General features: G+C 49.6%; 3 protein-coding genes across 11 annotated transcripts in view; 1 reads left to right on the plus strand and 2 right to left on the minus strand.

The window, feature by feature from the left end:
- The window catches only part of POR (cytochrome p450 oxidoreductase), a 76,887-nt gene extending 74,977 nt beyond the window's left edge, over window positions 1–1,910 (plus strand). For all 4 annotated transcript variants that reach the window (XM_037054789.1, XM_037054793.1, XM_037054790.1 and 1 more), the window contains 5 exons: window positions 174–323; window positions 654–924; window positions 1,006–1,151; window positions 1,237–1,322; window positions 1,410–1,910. In XM_037054789.1, the coding sequence (XP_036910684.1) occupies window positions 174–323; window positions 654–924; window positions 1,006–1,151; window positions 1,237–1,322; window positions 1,410–1,554 (798 nt within the window). In that variant the 3' untranslated portion in view covers window positions 1,555–1,910. The remainder of the gene's footprint in view (window positions 1–173; window positions 324–653; window positions 925–1,005; window positions 1,152–1,236; window positions 1,323–1,409) is intronic.
- A 162-nt stretch (window positions 1,911–2,072) lies between these two features.
- On the minus strand, window positions 2,073–8,280 carry TMEM120A (transmembrane protein 120A). Its single transcript, XM_037054794.1, has 12 exons — window positions 8,089–8,280; window positions 6,297–6,415; window positions 5,955–6,071; window positions 3,942–4,001; window positions 3,641–3,736; window positions 3,472–3,561; window positions 3,197–3,262; window positions 3,044–3,105; window positions 2,846–2,938; window positions 2,645–2,709; window positions 2,482–2,550; window positions 2,073–2,406 (listed from the first exon to the last, which is right to left on the minus strand). Exons 1-12 carry the CDS (start codon window positions 8,167–8,169, stop codon window positions 2,293–2,295), a joined length of 1,032 nt encoding a protein of 343 aa, XP_036910689.1. The 5' UTR covers window positions 8,170–8,280; the 3' UTR covers window positions 2,073–2,292.
- A 1,292-nt stretch (window positions 8,281–9,572) lies between these two features.
- STYXL1 (serine/threonine/tyrosine interacting like 1) overlaps window positions 9,573–21,255 on the minus strand; it is a 67,015-nt gene continuing 55,332 nt past the window's right edge. For all 6 annotated transcript variants that reach the window (XM_037054798.1, XM_037054800.1, XM_037054795.1 and 3 more), the window contains one exon: window positions 9,573–9,813. In XM_037054798.1, the coding sequence (XP_036910693.1) occupies window positions 9,682–9,813 (132 nt within the window). In that variant the 3' untranslated portion in view covers window positions 9,573–9,681. The remainder of the gene's footprint in view (window positions 9,814–21,255) is intronic.

A 21,255-nucleotide genomic window follows, 5' to 3' on the forward strand; every position in this document is an offset into this window, starting at 1 on the left:
TTCCTGCCTCCGGCACCCAGACTGCCACCTCCTCAGCCCTGGGCTGCAGCTCCCAGTCAGCACCCCCAGGCCACCCCTCAGCCACTCTCCAAGTGGCTTGGGTCCCACTTCAGCCCTGTCCCCCGGACCACTGTCCCCCACCTGCATCTCACCCCAAGTTCTGTCTTCCCCAGGAGCTGTACCTGAGCTGGGTGGTTGAGGCTCGGAGGCACATCCTGGCCATCCTGCAGGACTACCCATCCCTGCGGCCCCCCATCGACCACCTGTGTGAGCTGCTGCCGAGGCTGCAGGCCCGCTACTACTCCATCGCCTCATCCTCCAAGGTGAGGGGCTGGCCAATGCAGGGAGAGCACGGCGTTGGCTTCTCTGAGGTGCACGGAGCCCTGCGCACAGCCCCCCCCCCCACACCCCAGGACCCAGTCACCTGGGACAGCTCACTGGGACCGCTGGGCAGTGCTGCCAGTAGGCTGGGCTGCACACTGTGTACAGCCCCGGTGCCAAGAGCCAGTCAGGAATACTGCTGGAAAGGGGCGTTTGAGGTTTGGGCACCATGGAGAAGCCCTGAGCAGGAACTCTGTGCAGAGGTGGCTCAGGTGACAAGGCTGGTGGCAGAAAGGAGCCTTGGGCACTGAGCTCACTCCTGCCCCCACCAGGTCCACCCCAACTCCGTGCACATCTGTGCCGTGGTCGTGGAATACGAAGCCAAGTCTGGCCGAGTCAACAAAGGAGTGGCCACCAGCTGGCTTCGGGCGAAGGAGCCTGCTGGGGAGAATGGCCGCAGGGCCCTGGTGCCCATGTACGTGCGCAAGTCCCAGTTCCGCCTGCCCTTCAAGCCCACCACGCCCGTCATCATGGTGGGCCCAGGCACTGGGGTCGCCCCCTTCATAGGCTTCATTCAGGAGCGGGCCTGGCTGCGGCAGCAGGGTGAGTGTGGGCACTGGTGAGGGGGGGCCGGGGGGCCGGGATGGGACAGCTCCCGTGCTCACCCTGGCCGCCCCTCGCCAGGTAAGGAGGTGGGGGAGACGCTGCTCTACTACGGCTGCCGCCGCTCAGACGAGGACTACCTGTACCGAGAGGAGCTGGCCCAGTTCCACAAGGAGGGCTCCCTCACCCAGCTCAATGTGGCCTTCTCCAGGGAGCAGCCCCAGAAGGTGAGGAAGGGGCAGGCTGCCCCGGTGGGGTGCGAGGTGCCGGGTGCAAGACTGCCCTCCTTATGGGCACCCCCTCTGCCCTCAGGTCTACGTCCAGCACTTACTGAGGAAGGACAAGGAGCACCTGTGGAAGCTGATCCACGAGGACAGTGCCCACATCTACGTCTGCGGGTGAGCGAGGGCAGAGCAGTGGAAGGGTGAGGCGAGGCCCCCCAACTCCTTGGCCGGCCCTGAGTGCTACCTCCTCCCTCCCCACAGGGATGCTCGGAACATGGCGAGGGATGTGCAGAACGCCTTCTACGACATCGTGGCCGAGCTGGGGTCCATGGAGCATGCCCAGGCCGTAGACTACATCAAGAAGCTGATGACCAAGGGCCGGTACTCCCTGGATGTGTGGAGCTAGGGGCTCCCGGCCCAGCCCTGCTCTGGCCTCCTGCCGCATAGACTTGCTTCCCCTGTAATCACTTCTCCCCCCACCCCGCCAGTCTCCTGGATGGGTTCTGCGGGGCCTTGTCCGAGGATGCAGGCCCAGTGACAAAGACTCTGGGCCCAACATGTGCCCTGCGGGGTCCCCTGGCCACAGGGCAGGCGGCCAAGGGTGACTGGGCCCACACTCTGTGAATATCTCAGGCCCCCAGGGGCTGGTCAGGAGGGGCTCTTCTCTCAGCTGAGCGGGGGCTTAACCCTTCCACATGATTTTCAATGAGTGTAAATAATTTTAAATAACTTCTGGCCCTTGGAATAAAGTTGTTTTCTGTATTTGCCTGATGTTCCTTGAACAGATCTGGAGCCTCCACCTGGGGCTGCTTAACTCAGACATCAGAGGGACCAATTCAAGAGTCCCACGAACCTGGGCTGTGGCAACACAGAGAGCCACCAGGCCCCTGCCTGACCCTCAAGAGACCACACACCTCAAGCCACCTCTGTGCCCCTCTTCCTTTATTGTGGCCACTGGCCCCCAGCTCCCCACAGGCTGGGACACAGGCCCAGGTCTTCTCCAGTGTAGCCTTCAGGGCCCACAGAGCCCACAAAACCCAAGGAGCACAGCAAAGACCTCCCTGGACAAGGGAGCCCCCCCACCCCCTCAAACAACACACGGGATTCAGAAGCCCTTCGGGGCTGGTGGGCAGAAGACCCAGCCTCAATCCTTCTTCCTTCTGTGCTGCTGACTGTGGAATTTCTGGTGCAGGACTCGCAGGGTGGTGAAGAAATTGCCAAGGAAGAGGAGGAGGAAGGGGAGGCCACACATGAGCACCTGGGGGAGGAATCAGAGTGAGGAAGCCCAAGGCTGAAACCCAGTCCCCTGGCGTCCTTCCCAGAGCCCGCTCACCTGCCACTCCTTGCACTCAGGATCCCGGGCCAAGTTGAACAATGTCAGCGCATTATAAAGCTGCCAGAACTGGGAGGAAGGGGGGTTTCACATAGAATGTAGTCCCTGCTTCAGCCAGAGCAGGGGCTGAACAGCCAGATGGACGGGAACACACACAACTTACATGTCCAAAGAAAAGAAAGGGCAGCAGGAAGGTGAGGCCCCGCCACATCCAGGACTGGAAGCCCTCTGCGAAGGAGAAGGAGCAGTGCACAGAATAACCAGAGGAGGGAGGGACACATGACTCAGACCCATGTCAAGAGGAAAGGACCTCCCCATTCCATCTCTCAGTCAGGACCCAGGGCTGAAGGCCACGCTGACTCACCCACGGTGAGGTCCATGGTATGCCTCTCACCCAGGGCCCGCAGGCGGTACAGACAGCCACTCTGGTAGTAATACTGGAGGAACTGCACAAAGCCTGGGGGGTTGGGAGGGCATCAGAGCTGGGCTGGAGCCCCGAGTCCTTCTCGGCCCCTCCCCCTGGGCAGGACCTGAGCTGAGCAGGGATCTCTGAGACACTCACTCTGGTACATGGAGAAGGACAGGAATTGGTTCCGGAACTTCTGATACATGAGGCCGTCGGGCCTAAGGCAGAAAGTGGAGGGTTGAGGAGCCTGGAGATGCCAACTCTCCCTGTCCCCGCCCCCCACCAAGGGAACCAAGCTGCACTACTCACCATGTCAGCATGACTCCCGACAGAAACGTGGACACGTAGTGATGGAAAACCCACCAGCCTTTGATCCTGTACCAGGAAGCTGCTGTCACTCCCGTAGCCCTTAGCCCCGAGGGTTGGCGCTTGGGGACAGGGAGCTGTTTGAGGTGGGAAGAAACCAGCACCCCAGCCCAGTTTCTGCTTCTCGCAGGGCCACGGCACTCCCCCCACCACTTCCTAGAGTAGCTCCAATACCCGCCCCGCCCACCCCCAGGAGCGGGAGTTAGGCCCTTGCCCACCTGGAGCCATTGTTGATGAGGATGCTCTCTCGGATGGTCAGGGTGCAGTAATACCACACCAGCAAGAAGTTGAAGACGGAGTCTGTCACCCTGCAGAGGGGGACACAAGGTTGGCACCGTTGGAGCTGGGAGAAAACAAGGATCTGGCCACAGACAGCAGGACACCCACCTGGAGTTGAGGAGGAAGCGGCAGGTGAAGGAGATGAGGATGAGGATGATGGTGAGGTAGAGCTTGAACTTCTCATACTCATCTTTGTAGGCAAACCTGGGGAGGGCACACAGCCATGGGACAGGCTGGGATGCTGGCGGGACCCACCCTCACTGCTGCCTGAGGAGGGAGGCGCCTGCTCCAGACACACTTCGTGTGTGCCGTGGGGCCGGCATGGAGGAGTAGCCCCTGATCCCCAAGGCTCAGGTATAGCTGGGGCAGAGTGGAAAGGACTGAGATCCAGCCCACGAGAACCAATTACTTAGCCTGCTTGCTCAGGAGTGTCACGTTGACGTTGCCCAGAACCAGGCTCAAGTACAACCTAGGGAAGGGAGAGACGGGGTGAGAAGAGGTCCCAACCCAGAGGGAAGCCAAGGGCCCAGAGCCCCAGAGCGGGCCAGGCCAGCATCGGTCACCACCACCGCTCATGGCCTTCCCATGGCCTTGGTTTAGGGCTGATCTTGGAAGCCTGCAGACCAGCTCCACAGGAAACGCTGATGCCCAGCCTCCTTCCTTTGTCATCGCTACCCACACTCCCCGACCCCAGGACCTCGAGAGCAGCCTGGCCCTTCCACCCCACGGAAGCCTTGCCCACATCTCAGATTGCCCCTGTGGGCCTGAGCAGTGGACTGGCTGCCTGGGTGCAGGATCACCATCTGTCACCTACCCCACAGTAGGTGCCCTATACTTCCAAGAACCTGCAGCCCCAAGTCCCCTGCAGCAACCTACACCCCCAACCATACCAGGACCTCTCCCCAGCCCAGAGCAGCCTCCAGCAATGCGGGTTGTTTTCTGACCTGAGTGCCCGACCTCCCAGCCAGTTTCACCACAAGGACCCTTCCCCGACGGAGGCTCCCAGGCCCTGCTGACCCTGGGACTCTTTCCTGAGCCAGCCAAGTCCCTAAGCACTCCTTCACATGTCAACCACTTCTTGACAACCTGTCACTCCCAGCTCCTGGCAATGCTATCCCACCCACCAGCTAAGCTTGTCTTGTCCTTCTCTGCCAGAGAGACTTCAAGAGGTGACCAGAGTCTCAGACGTGTACTAAGCAGCTGCACCCATACATGGGCTCTTGTTCACACTCAAACCATACGGATGGGCTCAGAGTGGTTAAGGGACTTGCCCAAGGCTGTGAAGAAACTAAAGGGCAGCATAGACGGGACTGGGACCAAGCTTCCGGGCTGCCTCAGCACCACCACCACCGGCTCTCTGTCCCACCTGAGAGTGGCCTGACAAACCCTTTCCCTAGACTTCCCATCCTGTCTCCTTCCAGGCACCTCATCTCTGCACCCCTCCCGTATCAAACCACAGGGGCCCATGCCCAGCCCTCTCCATCTTCCCAGGAGGTTTCCTCCATCCCTTGGTGCCCCTTTTCTGGGCCTCCCCTCTCTGCTGGCCCTACCTCTCAGCAAGCAGATACACTCAAGTCCGTCCCTTGTTCAAAGTTACACATACACCCAAGGAAAGGCCCCCCACCAACCCTCACGGTAGTACTAGCCTTTCTGTTCACAGCCCCTGAAGTGTGGCCTGAACTTGGCTGTCTTCTCAGCTCTTCTGTCATTCACAATATCAACTTCCCCTCACACTGTCCCGTGAAGTGGTTCTCTCCAAGGTCACCCTGACTTCCAGGAAGCATTTCCCCTTTCCCCTTCATTACTGAATGTGACCCCCAGAGCCATCTGCTCTGAAGCCGCTGGCCACTCCCCTTGCCTTCTGGGACATGCTCTCTCCCAGCAGTCTGGCTACCTGCCGTCTCATCTCTGCTGCATTTTTGTTTTTGTTCAGCCCAGGGCTCTGCACTGTACCTGCCCATCCGCCTCGGTTGTGGAAGTAATCATTCTTACTTAACCAGTCACACTCCCCTGGCTACTGGGCTCCCGTGTGATCCCATCACGACCTCTCGACCTCTCAGCATACCTGCTGCTACTGCACTCCTGAGTTGGCCCGACTCATTCCTTTACCCTTTATAACTCCCCACTCAGGCCTCACCTACTCCAGGGGGTTCTCTTACCTCCTGGGCTGGATTAAGAGCCTCCCTTACTCCCTGTTTCCTGTAGTTCCGCCACAAAGCACCTGATCACAGTAAACTGTCACTGCCACGCAGCTGTCTCCCTGCTCCCCTGAGACAGAATACTCCCTGGAAGGTGCCTGACGACTCAGCGCAGAGTGGGCCCAGGGAACATCTACTGACCAAATGATCAAGCAGAGGAAGAGTGCGCTACAGGCCTCTCTTCCGGGAATGGCTGTAAACCGGATTTGAGAGAGGGGTCTCACCCATTCTTCTTGGGCAGATAGGCCTCCATATCGAAGAAGAGGCCTTGGCGCTCCTTGATCTGGCTCTCTAGCTCCTTCGCAGCTTCCTTGACCTCCACTGGGAGGGAGGGTTTGCATCTGCAGGTGGGGCCACAGAAGCTGGAGTCAGAGCGGGAGTACTACACTGGCGCCAGTGGGACAGGAGGGCCACCGTGACCCAGACAGGAGAGGAGCGGTGCCAAGGACACTCCCAGCCCTATCAGCACCAGCCCTCTGCCCCACAAGCTCAGACACCCACCCCCCAGACCAAGGCCAAGGGGATATGGGGGGACATGGCAGGCCACGAGGAGGGGACATCCTAACTTCTTCAGGATGAAGGCCAGCTGCTGGAGCTGCTTCTTCTGCCGAGTGATAGAGCTGGTACAGTTGTTCTGCAGCTTGGTCAGCTCCTCCAGCTTCAGGCGGTACAGCCGGTGGGTCTCCTGAGGACCGGGTTGAGGGAAAGGGCCAGACTGCTTGGAGGGCACTGAGCTCTGAAGAGCCTGCTGGGCAGGGGGCGGGGGTGGTGGGGGACACGGACTCCTCCAGGGCTCCTTGGGAGGATCTCAGCAGGAAATGAGGCAGCCAGCTGTGCCAGCCCAGGGACCTCCCCAAGACTGGCAAGGAAATAGAGTTCTTCCAGCGAGCCCAGATGCCCCCCTGGCACCTCTCCCAGAAACAGGCTCGTTCCCTGAGGCTTTTTTTTTCTTCAGTCTCAACCCATCTACAAGTTGTTCCCATTCCTCTCTATTCCACCCTGATTCTAGGCCCATGTGTCCACCTTCTGGACCAAGCAGCCTGCCTGAAGCCACCCTTGGCCCTCTCAGATTCTCCTGCCCATCCATCTTACATGTGCAGGGGGAGCTTGGGATGTCCAAGATACCTTCTGCTCTGGCACTCCCAGCATTTTCCAGGTTAAAGGACATCAGGTTTCAGCCCTTGGACCTTCTACTATAAGATCAGTCCATACCCCTCTCCAGTACCTTTGGCCCAAAGCTTCCCAGAGCACTTTGCCCTGGTGGGTATGTCTAGAGAAGAAGCAGCCTGGATATTAAGCAATGGTAAATGTAAGGAAGGCCAGGCAGGGGCTGAGACCAGGATAGTGGCGATCAGGCTGGGAGCCTGGGTCTGCTCTGCTCAGGACTCTGCGAAGAAGCACTAGCAGGTTTGGCCGGCCAGGGGGCAGGTAGGCTTCAATACGGACAGGAAATGGGTGGAACCAGTCCAGGAGAAGCAAAGGCCTAATCAAAAGTTCAGATTGCCTGAGCTCTACCCTGTCTGGATCTTGTTTCTCACTCCAAAGAGGGGCGCCACACCCCCTCAAAACCCAGCAAGTTCCACCTCTGCCCAAGCCCAGCCCCCAACCTCTGCTGTCAGAAGGAAGCCAGCAGCCTAGCCTCTTCCTCCCTTGACTCCTCACGGAACAGCACTGCGGCCTATACAAGCCAGCTCCCGCCAATTCCTCCAGTGGCTTCCCACTCCCAGCCCGGCCAGGTCCATGAGGTCCCCCACCCACTTATCCCCTCACTCTTTTCAGCAGCTACAAGGACCTGCCTTCGTGGCCGCTGTCCTTCACTCTGGATGGGCCCCGCCCCTGTCCTGGCCGGGGACTTCACCTCAACACCACTTCCCCGGCCCAGACCTAGCTGCCTCCTGTGGCGCACCCTAGGCGCACTCAGTCCAGACCTCGCTGCCCGAAGGGTGAGATGGCACTACTGGCGGCTCCTGCCGGGCCGCGCCCACTGCATGTTTGCTGAAAGACTGACCGACCCAAGACTGGGCCTGGCCAGCTCTGAATCAAGCGGCCACGCTACTGGAAGAAAGCGTGGTCGGGGTCAAAGCCCCTTTCCGAGGCCCTCAAGGGAGGCCGTAGGTCCGACAGGCGCAATGGGATTCCGCCGGGGGTGAAGTGCTCCCTTCGGACAACTCATATGAGGTCGAGAGGAGAGTCCACCCAGGACGCAGGGCCTGAGTGCTCACTGCCCTTCGGAACAACACCAGGGACTCCAACCCCTGACCCTGAGCTCCCCGCTGCCTGACATAGAGCTGCCAGACCCTTGACCCCGAGCCAAAGAGACATGGCTCCAGGCCAATGGGTACCTGCATGGGTGCTCACCTGGATGCTCTGGAAGTCCTGCTGAAGCTCCTCCCAGTCCCGCAGGCAGTCGCCCAGCGGGCCAGGGGGCTTGGGAGGCATGCCTTCGAGGCCGACAGCCGGAGGAGCAGAGGGTAGAGGACGCTGCAGCAACCCTCACGGGCCGAGGCGCCTCAGCCTCCACCGCCCCCGCCGGCTTCCGGGCTAGCACCGCAACGCTGACCAATGGAAAGGGAGCCTGTAGCGGCGAACTTGCTGGCCCCGCCCCTATACGAGCCAATCCGGGCCCTGGGCGTGGCCTGGGGGGGAGCCAAAGTGCACGTATTGCGGTTTTGCCCAGCGACCACGGTCCTGAACAAGAGCTGTGGCAGTGGCGACCGCTCGCTGGGTTCCACTGATTGTGCCAACCTCGTTCTGCAGCCAGCAGTGCCCCAGCCCATCATGCTGGAAGTAAATCAAAGTCCAGAGAAGTGACACGTACCTTAAACACTTTTGTTCTTGGGACACCGAGTCTCTGCGGGGAGAGAATTCTGAATCTCTTACCTCGCTTGGATTTTGACAGTGTCTTCCTTATTCTCTCCCTGCCTCCAGGCTCACCGATACTGTCCCTTCACACAGCTACCAAAATGTTCTTCCCAAATGCAAGGCTAATCCCCACCACGTGCCTCCTGAAAATTTTCCAAAGGCTCTGCCCTGCCTACCGGGACGTCGCTAATAACAGAGCCATTGCTCTGCCATTGGCCCAGGCTGTGCTCCAGCTAAGACCCTGACTAAAGCCTGTGTTGCTGGAAAGACCTTATCCCACTCCTTGAGGGCTGGGGACAGGGGCAACCTCCAACCCTCTACAGACATGAGATGGTGTTCATGCTATGTCCCCAGCCCTGCCCGGCCGGCAGATAATAATTTCTGAATGAACAATTGATGGACATCCTAAATTCTTCATCAGTGCCCTTGTCTGTACTCTCTCCTGACTCCAGTGCTCAAAGCGCATTCTGAAGAAACTCCCTTTGAGACCTGAGGAATTTATAGAAACCTGGTATGGAAGATAGGATGGGTAGGAATCTTCTTGGTGAACACAGCCAGGTAGAAATGAGAGGAGGAAATCTGCACAATTGATGAACCCCTGGAGTGGTGGGGCATACTGGAACTGGGGACAAGGCAAATGTGTGCCCTTGCGACAGGAGTCTCTCAGCTGTGGAGCCTGGGGTCTGGTCTTGGCATCTCTGGGACTGGGGGATCTGTGCCCACAGGTGGCACTCCCTGCGGTCCAACACTGGCAGCAGGAACCCCTGGAGCTCCTCGCAGGCAGCCTTCAAAGGGTCCAAGTCATGGGTAGGGGGCATGTGGGGCAGCTGTTCTGGAGGCCAGATGCTCTTCCAGAGGCAGCCACATGGTTACAGTGGGAGTGGTCCAGGATGATGCAGAGATGGGGGAGCTGAGTTTGAGCAGAGTGCACCCGCTATGAACAAGGAGCCTGGGAAAAACTGATGCAGGAGGCTGACAAGAGGCTAGCAAAGGCCTTTTTCCACACCCACCTGGTTACACATCCTGGCCCACTACCCACAAGAAGCTCCCAAGCAAAGTTCTTCAGGACCTACAGCTGGAGCACAGAGATCAATAGAGTGGATCTGAGACATCTGTGACAGAGCCTCCAAGAACAATCTTCTCCCACTTTGACAGCTGAGCCACCAAGGCTCGATTTGGCCGCATGTTGTTTTTGCACTTCTTGACATAGGCCCACGATTTCTGTGAACATAAGGAGAGAAGAACATCAGAATTGGCTGGGGCTGGTGTGGCTCAGTGGATTGAATTCACTTGGGAACCAACAGGTCACAGTTTTGATTTCCAGTAGGAGGACATGCTTGGGTTTCGGGCCAGGTCCCCAGTAGGGGGTGTGTGAGAGGCAACCACGTGTTGATGTTTCTCTCCCTCTCTTTCTCCCTCCCTTCCCCTCTGTCTAAAAAATAGATAGATAGATAGATAGATAGACAGATAGATAGAAAAACTTCAGAACTGGACCTGGGCCCTTTCCACTTAGATCACAACCAGCTCAGATGGCACAGGGGGCATTTGTCCAGGACAAACAACATGGCTTAAAGGCTGGACACAGAAATAGCAGGGGTTAATATACCAGGGCAAAGGAATCATAGGAGCTGGCTCTGGCTTTGGCAAGCCCCTCTGCACCTCTGATTCTGAATACAGACACAGGAACCATTATTTCACATGGCTCCTGTGAAGGTTGAAACTACATGCACGAAACCTCCCATGAGCAAGGAAAGCACCATGGCCATGCCCAGTACATGGTGCAGCCTCAACTAAGGTTCGTGCTATAAGTGGATAAATTAATAGACAGAGGAAGAGAACTATGGGCAAATCCTCTAAAGAAGGAAAATCAAAGCTGCCTTCTTTCAGGCATCCACCCTAAAATGCAGGAAGAGTTACTATGGGGAGGAAAGTGACAAGCTGGTCTCATCTGGACTGAGGACAGAGGAAAAGGGAAAAGGCTTTAAAAGTGGTGCCTCAACAAACTAGGAATAAAAGGAAACCACCTCAACATAATAAAGGTCATATACAAAAGGCCCACAGACAACATCATACTCAGTGGTGAAAGACCGGAAACTTTTCCTGTTTGGGCAGGACAAGGCAAGGATGCATGCTTTCACCATTACTATTCAATATTGTATTAGAAGTCCCAGCCAGAGCAATTAGGAGAAATAAAAACAAGAGGGGAAAATGCATCCAAATTGAAAAGAAATAAAATTATCTATTTTTGCAGATGACATGTTCTTTTGTGTAGAATACCTTAAAGATTACAACCCCCCCCCAAAAAATGACCCATTAGAATAAATGAATTTTAGTGAACTTACAGGATACAAAATCAACACTCAAAATCAGTTATGTGCCTATACAATGACAATGAATAATCCAAAAGGGAAATTAAGAAAACAATTCTATCTACAACAGCATCAAAAATAATACTTAGGAATAAACTTAAGCAAGGATGTGAAAGACCTGTACCCCAAAACCACAAACTGTTGATAAAAGAAATTAAAGAGACATAAATAAATGAAAAGATATCCCACTTACATGGATTGGAAGACTTAATAGTGTTAAGATGTCAACAATACCTGAAGTGATCTACAGATTTAATGCAATCTCTATCAATATCCCAATGGCATTTTTTTGCAGAAATAGAAACAGGCATTCTGTAACTCATACAGAATCTCAAGGAATCACCAAATAGCCAAAACAATCATATAAAAAGAAAAACAAAGTTGGAGGCATCACACTTTCCTGATTTCAAACCTTCAAAGTTATTATAAAACTGTAATATTCAAAACAATGTGGTCCTGGCATAAAGACAGATACTTAGACCAATGGAATGGAATAGACAGCCCAGAAACAAGCCCTTACATATATGGTCAAGTGATTTCTACAATGGTGCCAAAACCATTTAATGGAGAAAGGACAGCCTTTTAAACAAGTGGTGTTGGGAATATCTACATGCAAAAGAATGAAGCTGGACCTTTTCTTATACCACGCACAAAAATTAACTCAAAATAATCGAATAACTAAATGTAAGAGCTAAGGGACTTCCAGTCAAGATGAAGGTATAGGTAGATACACTTTGCTTCCTCACACAACCAAAATAAAAATAACAACCAATTTAAAAAATAAAACAACCAGAACTGCCACAAAATCAAACTGCACGGAAGTCCAATGACCAAGGAATTAAAGAAGAAACATTCACCCAGACTGGTAGGAGGGGCAGAGATGGGCAGTCAGGGTGGAGAGGACACGTGGCAAGGCAGCAGCTGGCAGTCAGGATTCCCCACATTCGTGTGCGGATAAGCCAGGAGGAATGAGACAAGCCCAGGGTTCCAGTGCTGGGAAATAAAGCCTCAAAACCTCTGGCTGTAAAAATCTGTGAGGGTTGCCACAGTGGGAGAAACTCCCAGTCTCACAGTCGAGTTCATTGGAGAGGCCAATGGGATCCTAGAACATACATAACCCCACCCACCTGGTACTCAGCACAATTTATGAAAGGGCACAGTCTGCTTGTGGGAAGCAAAGGAAGTAATGGAAAATGGGGCAAGAGCTGAGCAAGGGGCATTGTTCCCTCTCTGACCCCTCCCCCACATACAGCACCATAACAAAGCAATACGTATTGCCCCACCCTGGCAAATACCAAAAGTTCCACCCTTTACAACATAACAGGTGCACAAAGACAAAGATATATGGCCCAAATGAAAGAATAGATCAAAGCTCCAGAAAACAACTAGGCAACAAAGAGATAGCCAGCCTATCAGATGTAGACTTCAAAACACTGGAAATCAGAATGTTCACAGAAATGGTTGAATATGCTGGAAAAATAGAGGAAAAAGTAAAGGCTATGCAAAGTGAAATGAAGAGAAATGTACAGGGAATCAACAGTGATGGGAAGGAAACCAGGACTCAAATCAACAGTTTGGAGCAGAAGGAAGAAATAAACATTCAACCAGAACAGAATGAAGAAATAAGAATTCAAAAAAAAAATTAGGAGAGGCCTAGGAACTTCTGGGATCCAAATCATAGGGGTGCCAGAAGGAAAAGCGGAAGAGCAAGAAATTGAAAACTTGTTTGAAAAAATAATGAAGGAGAACTTCCCCAATCTGGCACAGGAAATAGGCTTCCAGGAAGTCTAGGAAGCTCAGAGAGTTCCAAAGAAGCTAGAGCCAAGGAAGCACAAACCAAGGCACATAACAATTATATCACCCAAGATTAAAGATAAGAAGAGAATCTTAAAAGTAGCAAGAGAAAGTTATAGTTACCTACAAAGGAGTTCCCATAAGACTATCAGCTGATTTCTAAAAAAAACAAAACACAAACCTTACAGGCAAGAAGGGGCTGCAAAGAGGTATTCAAAGTCATGAAATGCAAGGACTTACATCCAAGTTTACTCTATCCAGCTAAGCTGTCATTTAGAATGGAAGGGCAGATAAAGTGCTTCCCATATAAGGTCAAGTTCAAGGAGTTCATCATTACCAAACCCTCATTATATAAAATGTTAGAGACTTATCTAAGAAAAGGAAGGTATCATAAACAGTAAAATGACAACAAACTCACAACTATCAACAACTGAACCTTAAAATAACAAAAACAAAAACAAACTAAGCAAACAACTAGAACAGGAAAAGAATCACAGAAATGGAGATCACATGGAGGGTTATCAGCAGGGATGGGGAGGGATGAGAATGGGGGAAAGGTACAGGGAATAAGAAGCATAAGTGGTAGGTACAAAATAGACAGGAGAAGGTTAAGAATACTATAGCAAGTGGAGAAGCCAAGAATTTATATGTATGACCCATGGACACAAACTAAAGGGGAGAGGAATGCTGGTGGGAGAAGGTGCATGGCCAAGGGGAGTATCGAGGAGAAAAAAAATGGGACAACTGTAATAGCATAATCAATAAAATATATATTTTTAAAATAATAAAGGTAAGAGCTAAAACTATAAAACTCTCAGAAGAAAACATAGGTAAAGCTCTATGACACTGGATTTGGCAATTCTTTCTTGGATATGACTTTCTAAAAGCACAGGTAATAAAAGAAAAATAGATAAATTGGACATCAAAATTAAAAACATTTTTGCATCAGAACAATCAGACTTCCAGTCAAGATGGAGGCATAGGTAAACTTGGCTCACCTCCTCACACAACCACAACAAAAATTACAACTAAACTACAAAAAAAATATCACCCAGAATCATCAGAACATTAAGCTGTAGGGAAGTCTGACAACCAAGGAATTTAAAAAACCACATTCATCCAGACGGTTAGGAGGAGTGGAGATGCAGAGAGGTATGAAAAGACACAAAGACGCAAAGAAGTATAGAGATGCAGAATGAGCAGTCCACACCCCATGTGGTGGGTAAAAATTAGGAGCGAGGAATCCCAGCCCCACACCAGCCCCAGCCAAGTGTTCTAGCACTAGTAAAATAAGCCCCCATAACTTCTGGCTATAAAAACCAGTTGGGGTGAGGGTGGTGGAAGAAACTGCAAGATTCTCCAGAGTATCCTCTTAAAGGGCCCACAATGGACTTAGAACTTATTCAGACTCACTCCCTCTGGGCTTCAGCACCAGGGCAACAGCTGGAAGGGCAACAGTGGCATATGGGGAGAAATTGAAGTGTCTGCCATGAGGACAAATGCAGGACACAGCTTCCTCCAAGACAAAACTCCAGAGGCCAGGCAGCAGCATTGTCCCCTCTCTCAGCCCTCCATCACACAGACCCACAGACCAGCAAAACAGGTTGCCCTACCCTAGCATTTATCTAAGGCTCTATTCCATCCAACTTACTGGTTCACTTTTCTACAATAGGCCATACTACTAAGACAGGGAGTCAAAGCAGCTCTACTTAATAACAGAAACAAATACAGGGAGACTGACAAAATGAGAGACAAAGAAATATGACTCAAATGAAAGAACAGTACAAAACTCCAGAAAAATAACTAAACAAAATGGAGATAAGCAATCTATCAGATGCAGAGTTCAAAACACTGGTGATCAGGAAGCTCAAGGAACTCATTGGGTACTTCAACAGCATAGAAAAAGACCCAGGCAGAAATGAAACTTACACTAAGAAAAATAAAGAAAAATCTGCAGGGAACAAACAGTGCAATGGATAAAGCTGAGAATCATATCAATGATTTGGAACATAAGGAAGAAAAAAACATTCAATCAGAGCAGCAACAAGAAAAGAGAACCCAAAAAAGGAGGACAGACTAAGGAGCCTCTGGGACATCTTCAAACATATCAACATCTGAATCATAGGAATGCCAGAAGGAGAAGAGGAAGAGCAAGAAATTGAAAACTTATTTGAAAAAATAATGAAAAAAACCCCTTCCCTAATTTGATGAAGGAAATAGATATACAAGTTCAGGAAGCACAGAGAATCCCAAACAGGTTGGACCCAAAGAGGACCACACCAAGACACATCATAATTAAAATGCCAAAGGTTAAAGATAAGCAATAAAAGAAAAAGAGTTACCTACAAAGCAGTTCCCCTATGACTGTCAGCTAATTTCCCAAGAGACTGAAGATTAAAAGGGACTGTTAAAACATATTTGAAGTGATGAAAAACAAGTATTTACAACCTAGATTACTCTATCCAGCAAAGCTATGATTTAGAATGGAAAGGCAGATAAAGTGCTCCCCAGACAAGGTAAAGCTAAAGAAGTTCATCATTACCAAGCCCTTATTATATGAAATGTTAAAGGGACTTTTTAAAAGAAAAAGGTCAACAAGGTGATATAGGCCAACATGGCTTGCCTATTCACACAACCATATCAAAATTAGAACTAAAACATAGAACAACCATCACTCAGGAACATCACAAATCAAGTTGAATGGAAGTCTGACAACTATGGAATAAAAGAAACCACATCCATCCAGACTGGTAGGGGAGGCACGGATGCGTAATGGGCCAGTCCCACACCCATGTGGATAAAAATTCAGGAGGGATATTTCGGGAGTGAGGAATACCAGACCAACACCAGGGCCTCAGCCCAGGATTCCAGTGCCAGGAAGATAAGTCACCACAACTTCTACCTGCAAAAACAGTGGGGATTGAGTCAGTGGAGGAGGCTGCTGGAGCACTAAGCAGTTCCTCTTGAGAAACCTACACACAGACTCACCTACTCAGACTCGCTCCCTCTGGGCTACAGCACCGAGATGGCAGCTTGAAGGGCATCAAGGACACTGGATACAAGGAGAGACTGAAGTGCCTGGCACCAGGGAGCACAGAAGCCATTGTCTCTCTGCTGAGCCCTCCCCCAGCAAAGCCAGTAGGCTGCAGCCATGACTGAGATTCCGTCACCCTGGCCAGCACTGCATGACCCATCTTGGAGATCCACTGACACAGACACTGCCCACAGTGCCTGCAGTGTTATGGATGAGAAACAAGACATGCATACAAACTACCAAGTCCTGTGGAGGAAAAGGGAACACACAGCTACTTCCTCAAGCGGAGAGTGCCTCAGAGAGCCCCGACCCTTGCCTTGACAGGCTTTTATTGGGTTTGTTTGGCACAAGAATATAGGTAAAGCTCATTAATCATTATCAGGCAGTGAGAATCAAACAAACAAAGAACTCTGAGTGCCTATTTTGAGTCAGGGTCAGATAGCTAAAAAACCATAAAACTTGGAGGAACAAACTCACCTCTTGCATTGGACCCTTATCATTTAATTGAGAACATTCTAAATAAAGCAGATTTCACATATTCTTTCTTAGGTCTGATCGCCCTAAAAAACTGCCCTTTCCAGCACAGGCCAGCACCCAACACCAGCATTGTTTCAGGCTTAAGTCAGGCAGGGGAAGTAAGGCAGCCAAGAGATTAGGAGACTTCTTGCAGACAGAGTGAGGACTCGGGCTATGTCAAAGCTGAGGGGCAAGGGTCCATCACCCCCCTTCTCCATAGCCCCTCAAGTCCTTCCCTGGGACCTCCATGTAATCATGCCTGCCTTAGGTCGTTCCCCCTTGGGAATCTTACCTGTCATTGGCTAACCAATCAAGCACTGGGGGACTGGCAGGGTGAAGTAAAAGGAGCAGAGGCAGCACTCCTGCCAGGGAGATATGCTTTGTCTCCTTAGTGCTTATGGTCTGAAGGTTGCTCACTCAGCCTTAGCCATTGGGGTGGTTACAGCTTCTGAAATCAGGTAGGGCGGTCCCCAACAATCCACAGAGGCTCTACCCAACCCACTTATTGGCCCATATAAATTGCTTTTCCATAAGAATGGCTGCTCCTCGCTCCTAAATCCTATCAAACAAGCAACAGCTGGTTTCAGTGAGCCCTATCAGCGGCTAGATTAGAGTCACAGTTTGGCTTCACCTGGGAATCTCCAAGCCCAACACAAGTAGCAGCCATCTCAGATTGCTTTATAGCTCAGGCAGGGTCCTCTGGGGAAAACACGGGTGGGGGCTGACCTTGGTCTGTACCACCCAGAAAACCCCAGGGCCCAGTGGATAGCTACAGACCACATTGGAGCACCACCACCCTGCCCCTGCACAGCTGACCCTTCATGGAGGGTGAAGTGTGGTGGTCAGTGGTCACAGTTGGTCCTTGCAGCTGACTGGCCAAGGTGAATTTCTCCCATTGATCTGCCAACAGCAATCAAGGCTCCATTACAAGGAGGGTGTACTCAGCCCACATGAAGGGTGCACCTTGAGTACCCACCTTGAATGACAGGGGAGGCTGTGACACTGGACCTTATAGGACACCTACTATATTAGGCCACACTACCAAGACACAGAGTTGCCTAAGCAGCTCAGTTACCTAATACATAGAGACAAACACAGGGAGCCAGCCAAAATGAGGAGACAAAGACACATGGCCCTGATGAAAGAACAGATAAAAACTCCAGAAAAAGAGCTAACTGGAGTGGATATAAGCAATCTATCAGATGCACAATTCAAAACACTTTATAAGGATGTTCAAGGAACTTAGTGAAGACCTTAGCAGAATAAAAAAGACCCAGTCAGAAATGAAGGATACACTAATTGAAATAAAGAGCAACTTACAGGGAAATAACAGTAGAGTTGATGAAGCTGAGAATCAGATCAATGATTTGGAACATAAGGAAGCAAAAAACAATCATGCAGAACAAGAAGAAAAAATAGTCCCAAAAAATGAGGATAGTGTAAACAGCCTCTGCAATGACTTTAAGAGGTCCAACATTTACTTCATAGGGGTGCTAGAAAGAGAAGAGAAAGAGCAAGAAATTGGAAATCTATCTGAAAAAAAGCAGTAAAACAAAACTTCCCTAATTTGGTGAAGGAAATAGACAAGCAAGTCTAGGAAGCACAGAGTCCCATTTATGATGGATGCAAAGATGTCCACTCCAAGACATCATTATTAAAAGGCCAAAGTTTAAAGATAAAGAGAGACTCTTAAAAGCAAGAGAAAAATAGTTAGTTACCAGAAGGCTGCCAGCTAGGAGTGGGGAGGGGAGAATGGGTGAAGAGGTGAGGAGATTAAGAAGTACAAATAACTTCCGGCCAAGATGGAGCTACAGCATCGGGAAAGTACAAGCACCGGGAAATAAAGCCTCAAAACACTTACTGAAAACACCTATGGGAGTTGAGGTGCAGGGAGAGACTCCCAGCCTCACAGGAGAGTTCATTGGAGAGACCCACAGGGTCCTAGAATGTACATGAGCCCACCCATGCGGTAATCAGCACCAGAAAGGCTCAGTTTGCTTGGGGGAAGCGGTGGAGGGGACTGAGATCAAACACAGAGTGGAGCAAGCGCGATTGTTCCCTCTCTGATCCCTCCCCTACATACAGTGTCACAACCCAGCAATTGGGTTGCACCGCCCTGGCGAACACCTAAGTCTCTGGCTCTCATACGTAACAGGTGGGACAAGAAAAAAAATGGCACAAATGGAAGAACAGATCAAAGCTCCAAAGCAAATACAACTAAGTGATGAACAGATGGCCAGCCTATCAGATGCACAGTTCAAAGCACTAGTGCTCACAGAAGTGGCTGAATTTGGTCGCAACTTATAAGAAAAAATGAAGGCTGCACTAAGTGAAATGAAGGAAAATGCACAGGAAACCAATAGTGATGGAAAGAAAACTGGAACTCAGATCAATGGAGTGGACCAGAAAGAAGAAAAAAATGACCAAACAGAAAATAATGAAGAAACAAGAATTCAAAAAAATGAGGAGAGGCTTAGGAACCTTCAGGACATCTTTAAATGTTCCAAACATCTGAATTATAGAGGTAACAGAAGGGGAAGAGGAAGAGCAACAAGTGGAAAACTTATTTGAACAAATAATAAAGGAGAATTTATCCCAATCTGGCAAAGGAAATAGACTTCCAGGAAGTCCAGGAAGCCCAGAGAGTCCCAAAGAAGTTGGACCCAAGAAGGAACACACCAAGGCACATCATCATTACATCAGCCAAGATGAAAATGAAGGAGATAATCCTAGAAGCAGCAAGAGATAAGGGAACAGTCACTTACAAAGGAGTGCCCATCAGACTGTTAGTGGATTTCTCAAAAGAGACCTTACAGGCAAGAAGGGGCTAGAAAGAAGTATTCCAAGTCACGACATCCAAAGACCTACAGCCAAGATTGCTCTATCCAGCAAAGCTTTTATTTAGAATGGAAGAGCAGATAAAGTGCTTCTCAGATAAGGTCAAGTTCAAGGAGTTGATCATCACCAAGCCCTTATTATATGAAATGTTAAAGGGACTATTCTAGAAAAAAGAAGATAAAAAACATGTATAGTAAAATGACAGCAAACTCACAATTACTAACAACCACACCTAAAACAAAAACAGAAACAAACTAAGCAAACAACTAGAACAGGAAAAGAAATGGAGATCACATGGAGGGTTAGCAACAGGGGAGTGGGAGGAGAAGACAGGGGGGAAAGGTACAGAGAATAAGTAGCATAGATGGTAGGTAGAAAATAGACGGGGGGGTGGTAAAAATAGAATGGGAAATGTAGAAACTAAAGAACTTATGACACATGGACATGAACAAAAGGTGGGGAATGTGGGTGGGAAAGAGTGCGCAGGGTGGAGGGGAATGAAGGGAGGGAAATGGGACAACTGTAATAGCATAATCAATAAAATATATTTTAAAAAAGAACATTAAAAACAAAACAAAACAACCAAGGAATCAACAGAGGAAAAGGCAAGCCACAGAATGGGGGAAAACATGTGCAAATCACATATCTGCTTTATATCCAGACACACATCCAGGTTTTAATAGGAAGAATGTAAGAAACTGCTAAAACTCAACAACAAAAAAACAACCCAATTAAAAAATGGGCAAAGAACTTGAATATACATTTCTCCAAAGAAGATATGCAACCGGCCAGTGTGCATATGAAAAGATGCTCAACATTACTAAACATTAGGGAAATACAAATCAAAATCGCAATGACATACCACCTCACACCCATTAAGATGGTTACTATTAAAAAGAAACACAACATGAGTGTTGGTGAGGCTGTGGAGAAATTGAAACCCTTGTGCACTTTTGGTAAAATGTAAAATGGTACAGCCACTATGGAAAATAGCATGAAGATTCTTCAAAAAATTAAAAATAGAAATTGCCATATGACCCAGCAATTCTACTTCGGGATATATACCCCAAAGATTTGAAAGTAGGGTCTCAAAGAGATATGTGCACACCTGTTCGTGGCACCTTTATTCACAACAGCCAAAATATGAAAGCAACCCATCGACAGATGAATGGCTACACAAAATGTGGTATATACAGTTGACCCTTGAACAATATGAGGGTGAGGGGATCAATCCACCATACAGTCAAAAATCCACATATAATTTAAGTTGACCATCCACATATACTGATTCCCACCTGCTGATGAATGGCATGGGGTCACTTACATGCAGAATTCAAACCCATATTGTTCAAGGGTCAATTGTACATACAAATGAATTATATTGTTCACAGTAAATAAAACATGAAAGGAAACCAAGAGCCATCAACAGATGAATGGATAAACAAAATGGGACTTCCACCTGCACTGGTATGCACCTAACACAGCATTGATATATGTGAGGCAAGGAAGAATAGATAAATCCACTATTATAGATTGAGCTTCATCACCCTTCGGTCACTAATGGACAGATGAGCAGGCAGAAAATCAGTAAGGCTATAGTTGAACTCAACAGCACCATTAATTAAATAGAGATAATCGACATCTGTAGAATACTTCCTTCAACAACATAAGAATACACATTCTTCTCAAGCTCACATGGAACATTCGCCAAGATAAATGTTCATTTAAATCAATCATCTAAGCTTCCATTTTAGGAGACTAAAATTACAAGAGTGAATTAAATCCAAAGTAAAAAGAAGAAAAAGAAATAATAAAAATTGGAGCATACGTCATCAATAAAATTGAAAATAAGAAGTCAACAGAGAAAATCAACGAAATAAAAAATCTGGTTCTTAGAAATGATCACTGAAATCAATAAGCCTGTAGCCAGGCTAACTACAAGAAGAGAGAAGACAAAAATCACTAACATCAAAAATAAAAAAGGGGAATCAATACAGATCCCATGGACATGAAGAGGATAAAAAAGACTATGAACAACTCTATGCCCACACATAGTATAGACAAAATGGACCAATCCCCTGAAAAACAAAATCTGCCAAAACTCACATAAGA

The sequence above is a fragment of the Sturnira hondurensis genome, unplaced genomic scaffold (genome assembly GCF_014824575.4).
Source record: "Sturnira hondurensis isolate 20B ecotype Veracruz unplaced genomic scaffold, ASM1482457v3 Scaffold0008380, whole genome shotgun sequence".
Lineage (NCBI taxonomy): Eukaryota > Metazoa > Chordata > Mammalia > Chiroptera > Phyllostomidae > Sturnira > Sturnira hondurensis.